Source organism: Mustela lutreola, chromosome 1, assembly GCF_030435805.1.
Source record: "Mustela lutreola isolate mMusLut2 chromosome 1, mMusLut2.pri, whole genome shotgun sequence".
In the NCBI taxonomy this organism is placed as follows: Eukaryota; Metazoa; Chordata; class Mammalia; order Carnivora; family Mustelidae; genus Mustela; species Mustela lutreola.
The window spans coordinates 48,788,670-48,795,603 of NC_081290.1; the positions used below are offsets into that span (position 1 = coordinate 48,788,670).

Sequence of the window (6,934 nt, forward strand, 5' to 3'; positions counted from 1 at the left end):
GAAGGCCAGCAACTTCGACAGCAATGCCAACCTCCCTGTAAACTGCCCACTGGACTGCTTCACTGGCCCTTTCCCCACCATCTGGGAAATGGACCTCGGGCTGCCCTTAGAGGCACATGCTGGGAGACGCCAGGCCCAGTGAGGTGGCATGAACTGTGTGCCAGGTTGGTGGCTCCAGCCTGGGAATCTCCAGGAAGCTTGCTGCAAATAGATGTCCATCTTTTCCTTTGGATTCCAGCCCAGGAAGCTGTCATTTTTCCCCCCTCTCACGTTCCTGAGAGATCCTGGTGCCCTCCATCCTTGGAGCCCCACGGAAGGGCATGGCAACCAGTGACTGAATACCAGGGCCAGCAGACTTGGAGAGAGGAGGATAAGGAGAAATCCTGAACGGATTTGGGAAATATCTTTGCTATTTCCAAAAAGTAGCTAAGCCTGGGAACAGAGCCTCAGACAAACAAAATAAGTAACCAAGGCCCCGGTGCAAGTCTGAATTGCTGAATTTTAATGGGAACACAAAGATTGCCAAACAGCCCCAAAGGAGCAACTCTCTGCGGGGTGGCAGTGGGCGAGCGACAGACAGCTGAGAGGACACCAGGCAGGGGTGCCTAACCACAGGCTCATTCGCTGGCATGGTGCACGACAGGCGGCGAGGCGGGCATGGGGGGCTGGATAACCCCAGGAGGGGTCTCGGAGCTCCTAGAAGGAATCGACGGGGTGCAAAGAGCTAAGTCCTCGCGGCAAAGAGGGATTTCAGGGCTCCTGGAATGAGAGTAGTGGTGTCAGAGTGGGAAGGAACCTCGGAGTGGGGGGAGGGTGCTGTCTGGGAGGGTAGATGGGGTATTTCAATACCTCCACGGGCCCTCAGAGCTCAAGATGAGTGGTCTCAGAGGGCGGGGGCTGCCTCCTGGAGGCAGAGGGGTGTCTCCGCATACGTGGTTGGAGGTGTCGGGGTGGAGGAGATTTTCCGGGAGACCTCCGCCATGGCAGCCCTGGGACTCGGCCCGTGGGTGTCTCTGGGAGCAGAGGGAGAGACTCGCGGCAGGCAGGGGACAGGTCTGGGGCGCGCACGGAGGGGAAGGGCGTCGGGGGACACGGGGGGCGATCCCTGTGACCCCGGCAGGTGAAGGGGCGCTCTCAGGCGGTCTTGCACTCGCTCTCCCGCCGCCGCTTCTTGCGCTCCGCGTGCTCCTGCGCTAGGCGCGCCCAGGGCAGCGGCCCGCTCAAGCCCACTACGCAGCAGGCGAGCCGGCGGCCCGCGTTGCCGTTCTCCACGCTGGCCGGGTTGCCGCCGCGGCCCAGATCGTCCTCGCCCGCGTGCACCACCACGGCGCGGCCCACGATGGAGTGCGGGCCGGCGAGCGAGGCGGCGAGGTTGCCGCGGTACTTGAAGAGGCGGCCGTCGCGCACCGCGAAGTTGCCGAAGTCGCCCGGGTGCTGCGGATGCGGCACGGCCAGCGGGTTGTAGTGCGCGCCGGTGGACTCGCAGCCCTGGCTCAGGTCCCCGAACTGGTGCACGTGGATGGCTCGGCTGGAGCTGTTGGCCTCGGCCGGAAAGCCCTCCAGGTCGAAGTAGGCCTCAAGCCGGGCGCCGGGCGCCAGCTGCCGGAAGAGCACGAGGCCGCTCACCCGTGGCTGCGCGGTGTCCAGCGTGGCCGACGGCTCCACCCGGCAGGTGGCGTGGAGCACGGCGTCCTGGCCGTCGGCCGCCGCCTGTCGCTGCGTCAGCTCCTGCCAGATGGCCGTCACTTTCTCGTGCATGTCGCGGATCTGCGCCGCCGTGCTGGAGCCGGGCTCCTCCGGGTCCACGGCAGGCCAGGCGCGCGAGGCGGGGGCCGCCAGGAGCAGGTAGGCACACAGCAGCAACGGGGCCAGCATGGCCAGAGTCGGTGACCTGTGGGCACCCCCAACGGTGGGGCAGAGCGAGCCTTAGTTGCTGGCACCGGGGAGCCCTCTGGACTCTTGACCCCAGGGGCTTCTTTGCCCAGTGGGCATTCCTGCCTTAGCTCCTGCCTCTCGGGCCCTGCCGCGCTCCAGGACCTAGGTTAAGTGCTGGGGTTGTAAAAATGGGTTTGACACAGTCTCGGGCAACTCGTAGCCATCTTTTTGAGCCACAAGTGTGATCATAGTCCCTTCCATCCCTGACTCCATCACATGGATTGAGTCTTGGGGCAATCGGGGGAGCACCTCGGGTCGGGTGAGGGTGGCCCTTCCAGACCTCTTGCCTCCCCTGATCACCCCACCGCATCCCCTGCCACTCTGGCCAAACAACAACCTTCCTTAACACACCTACTGAGACTAGCTGCCCTGCCTTCTTGGTCTTTGCACCAGCGATGCCCTCTCTCTGAATTGCCCTATCCTCTCTTTGGTGCGCACAGTAGACTTGAAGACAGAAGCTGAGTTTTACTCATCATCCCCAGCACCTGGGCCCGCACCTGGTTGTAGGACACCTTTAATATGTGATTGTTGAATGAGGAATTCATGGAGGGACAGACATGTCATCAGATCATTGTAACGCCCTCCCTGTGACTGAAGATGGAAGAGTCTTGTGCTAGGAAAGGACAGAGGAATGAGTACCCACACTGCCGTGCAAACTCCCAGAAGGCTTCCCAGAGGAGATGACATTTGAACTTGGTCTCATAAAGCAAGCAGTCTTTGAGCTGAGCCAGGTTGGAAGCCCACTTCAGGCAGGAGGCACAATGTGACATGTTCACAGCCTGTGAAAGGGCATGGTTTGTTTAAGGGGTTGGGGGAAGTTTTGTGTGGCTAGAACATGGTGTGTGCAGCCAGGGAGGAGGGAATTTAGAGCTGACCCTCAGGGGCTGAGGGTCTAGGTTTGCTGTGCTAAGTAAGGACTGTGGATATTGGGCTGGGCTGGGGGGGCAGGAGGAGTGGTCTAGAGCCGGTGGAAATTTTAAAGCAGAGGGCAATGAGATAGTTTTCAGTTCATTAACCTGGATGGGGAAAGGTTATGGGCTGGTCTTTGGGGTTGGAGGTAACAGGGAAGATGGAGTGGGAACAGCCTAGCAAGAGATGGAGACACAGAGAAGGAAAAACAGAGACAGCTGGAGGGAGATGAGTTGCCTGGTTGCCTCAGGGCAAAGCGGACCTAATGAGCGCCTTCACCAAGGTGGAGGCAGCAAAGATGGAGGGGCATGGATTTGGGAGACATCTTGAATAGCACTTACAGGAGGGATGGAGAGGGAGCGGGAACAGCCATGATGATGGGGTTCCCAGCAGGGAAGACGGGGCGGATGCCTGCTGGTAGGAGGCCCTGAGAAGTTGGGAGAGAGGCTGAGCCCCACCTGAGCCCGCTGAGGATGAGAGGCTGGTCAGTGCCCAGGTCGGGTATCTTTTTGGTAGCCGTTTGGAAATATGTGTCTGGCACTTGCGACAGGCAGTGTCCCTGTGAGAGGTTTTCAATGTTGACTGCACATTGGATTCTGGCTCTAAAAGTCACATGCCCAGGCCTCACCCAAGAGATTCTGATTCGGTGGGCATGGATTACTGGTTTTTTAAAGCTCCATCAAAGACTCGAGGACTCAGCCAGGGTTTTGGAGTCAGACACAGACTCAGATCCCAATCCCAGTGTGTGCTTATCACCATATTGTGGGGAAGTGACTGACTCTGTCTCAGCTCCCCAATGCCACCAAGGATCATGGTGAAGATTCGGTGAGATGTTATATGGCAGGTTGTCTTCATAGTTTTAAGTCTGTCCTCATGGACCAGTGCTCTCTCCACAGAACTGGTTTGCAGGTTGGCCGTGATTTCAAAGGCACATGACACTTGAAAAGCAAACTCCAGGGCTGGGTGTTTATTCCTTCTGTAACCATTACAGAAAGGCAATATCTAGTATGAGGATGAAAAGAATGGGTTCTGGGCTCACTGTGAGTGTAGAGCAGCAGAGAAACTGCTGGACTGAAAGCTAATTGAGCTCCGCCTCTCTTCTGAGCCTCAGTGTTTTTATCTACGAATAGGGATAATAATACAGACCTTCAAGACTTGCCATGAGGTTTCAGAGAGACAGTGTGAAGGGCTAACATTTATCAAACACACCTACAGGCGCTGTTAAAAGCACTTGGTCTCTATCGAGTTACAGAAGCCTTCCCTGAGCCCTGTGGGGTAGGCATTACTCTTATCCGCCTTCCAAAGAGCAGGAAACTGAGGCACGGAGAAGAAAGCCTCTTGCCCAAAGTTACGGCGTCAATAAGCAGCTGACGGCAAGATTTAGAAGTGTGTGGCCCAAGCACACTGAACAGCTGAAGGCACACAGCACAGAGCCCGGTTAGGTAGGAAGTTCCCGGTATCTGGCAGCCCTTAGCGACCGGAGGGAAATGTGGATAGAAGTTTCAGGATGATCTGCTGAGAGATGCTACTGAGGCCATGAGAGGAGGAGGTGCCCAGGAAAGGCTCCAAGAAGGAGGAGCAGGAAAGGTAGGAGAAGTCCAGAAGGGTATGTCAAGGGCACCACCGCCTCAGACAGGGCCTGGTATGGGTTTCCCCACTAGAGCCCCAGGGAGCAGGTCCCGCAGTGGGGAACCAACCCAGGCCTCAGCCTCGAGCTCTCCAGCATCATCATCGCCTTGCCCACCCCTGCCAGCAGTCCTGCCCCTCAGAGGGCTCTGCCAGTTGGAAAATTCTTCCTTAAAAACAGAGCAAAACCAGATTGTTTGGGGTGTGTCAATGAAACTTTCTATTTTGAGAATGCTTGGGTAATACTTAACGTCCGAAAGAGATCCTTTTCTCTTTAAAGAAAAAAAATTCTTCGGCAACACTAGGTGAGCCCGGACACTGTGGTTCTAAACCTTGACTTCTACCCGCCCCCTGCAAAGCCAGTCCGCGGCAGGCTCACCCATCTCACACATGCACACTGTCCCCCTGAGATTGAGCTGTGAAAGACCATGTGGTTTGGGCGGGGGCGGGGGGTCTGTGTGCCTGGTCTGGAAGAGAAGACAGCAAGGAAGCCACAAAGGCTGTGCCCCCTTCCTGGGTCGGGATCTCGGAAGACGGTGGCCTTTCCAACATTCCAGTTCCTTATTCCTAGAAGGCGCCCTGGAGATGAGTCTGAGCCAGCCAGGCCCTCCCACCCGTGCCTCCCCCAGTAAGTGGCTGGGACCTAGTGGCTGGGCCCTAGTGGCTGGGCCCTAGTGGGTCCAGGCACCGGAGGCATGCAAGAGAGAGAGGCGGCCTTCTTCCCTCCAGGTTTCTCTTTTTTAACCCTAAAGTCTGTGGGGACAGGCCATCGCAGGTGCAAAGGACAACAGCTCCTTTCTCTCCCAAGCTCTCCTCCCTCACCCCTTCCTCTGCCTCCCCACTCGTCCCTTTCAGAGCAGCCAGGTTCTGTCCTTCAATGTCATCCTCTCAAAAAGATGATCAAGCGCTTTTCCAAGCAGAGGCCAGATGCCCCGCCCCAGTTCCAAGCTCATAAAAAGCACCCTCGGAGAAGAAGGAAAGGAACTTCAACCAGGCACCCACCTTTCCAGCTCTTCCAAGAGAGCTCGCCTTCCGAGAAGTAGGGAGCAGCACCCAGTTTTCACAGGAATGCAGGCAGACTCCTGAGGCCGGGCTGCTTGTGGGTGTGCAGGGAAGCCAGCCCACGGGAGTGGTCACGGCCAGGAAGGCCAGCCATTGGGCTGACTGAGGGAGGGTCAGGAGGCCCTGTCCCCGGGTGTGGAATGGCCTGGCCCCCTCCTCCTCTGACTCCACCCTCCTCTGTCTCCACCTCCACCCTCCCCATGCCTGGGTTCCCCCGCCAAGTTTTCCTTCTTGTGACTTCACTGGTTTGTGCAGACGTAGCCAGTGACCTTCAGCACACAGCTGGGAAATAAGAAGTCGGCAGAAAAGAGCCTTTTTGGAGAGGTATACAATGGCCTCTTTCTTGCTCTCCCCTGATTTCCTCTGCTGTTGACTTATGTTTGCCGGATGCTACTAGGAAGGAAATGGGCCCCTTGCAAATATGGATGGTGTTTTGTCCCGGCGCCCTGGTGCCAGCCCTTTGAGAGGTGGGTGGGCTGCTGGGTGGTGGTCACATGGGCTAGGCTGCCCAGGCCCAGCCGTGTCCCTTCCTAACTGTGCTCCTGCTCCCGCGGGGGCCTCCCCTTCATCGTCTGTAAAATGGGGGATTTGATGCTGACCCGGCGGTCGGCACACAGTCATGCTCGTACCGCATCACCATCACTCTCGTGGTCATTTTATCATTGAAGTTATAGAGGAGTCTTCTAAGAGTGTGTGGCCCAGGGGACCGTGAGCCTTGTCCACCCCTGCTGGCCTGCTGGCCTCTGTTGCCACGGTCTTCCCTCCATCACGGCAGCCCTTTCCCCAAATAGAAGCTTTTCTCTCCCAGAGGAGCCCACAGGGGAGAAGGCTGCTTGTCTGCCTGCCTGTCTGCCTGACTGTCTTCCTTCAGCAAGTGGGCTGTGGGCGCTCACTCCAGGCCGGGTACCCAGAGCTGCATGAGCCCCTACTGTCTGGGGCTTCAGACCCCAGGAGGGAATGGTGATGTCAACAGATCCATCAGGCGCAGAGTAGGGAGTGCAACTGAGGAGGGTGGGGGTGTGGGGGAGGGGGGCCCCTAGAGACCCAAACACTAGTCTTGGCAGCAGGAAGGCTTGTTCAAAATCTAGACTTCTAGGCTCCACCCCAGGCTGACTGAATCCACTGCCAGTTTCCTAGAACTGTTTCTTCTTCTTCTTTTTTTATTTTTTTTAAATTGGTCATTCTGGTGTGCAATCAGCTTTGGGAACATCTATTCCCGCTTCCTTTGGCAACAGCACCTCGGTTTTCTGCTTGGAAGCCAGGGCTCATTCTGTGCAGGAGGTATTGACTCCATACCTCTCTCCAGACGTGGGCGTGTGACTAATCAAAACATTGCCTTGGTTCCAGGATAATTCAAAGCCAACAAGATGCATTGACACTTTTCCCGGAACTGCTAGAAAGA

General features: G+C 57.1%; 1 protein-coding gene across 2 annotated transcripts; it reads right to left on the bottom strand.

Annotated features, from left to right (window-relative positions):
* Positions 1 to 479: 479 nt before the first annotated feature.
* On the bottom strand, positions 480 to 5,628 carry SOD3 (superoxide dismutase 3). Of its 2 annotated transcripts, XR_009351191.1 has the most exons (3): positions 5,473 to 5,628; positions 850 to 1,891; positions 480 to 759 (listed from the first exon to the last, which is right to left on the bottom strand). XR_009351191.1 is itself a non-coding variant. In XM_059164524.1 (2 exons), exon 2 carries the CDS (start codon positions 1,873 to 1,875, stop codon positions 1,135 to 1,137), a length of 741 nt encoding a protein of 246 aa, XP_059020507.1. In that variant the 5' UTR covers positions 1,876 to 1,891; positions 5,473 to 5,628; the 3' UTR covers positions 480 to 1,134. The 2 variants fall into 2 exon arrangements, 1 of the variants encoding a protein (XP_059020507.1); XM_059164524.1 differs by having other exon boundaries at positions 480 to 1,891.
* Between the last annotated feature and the right edge of the window lie 1,306 nt (positions 5,629 to 6,934).

Coding starts and splice junctions, on each gene's coding strand:
- SOD3 (XM_059164524.1), bottom strand. CDS start 1,875: ATGCTGGCCCCGTTGCTGCTGTGTGCCTACCTGCTCCTGGCGGCCCCC.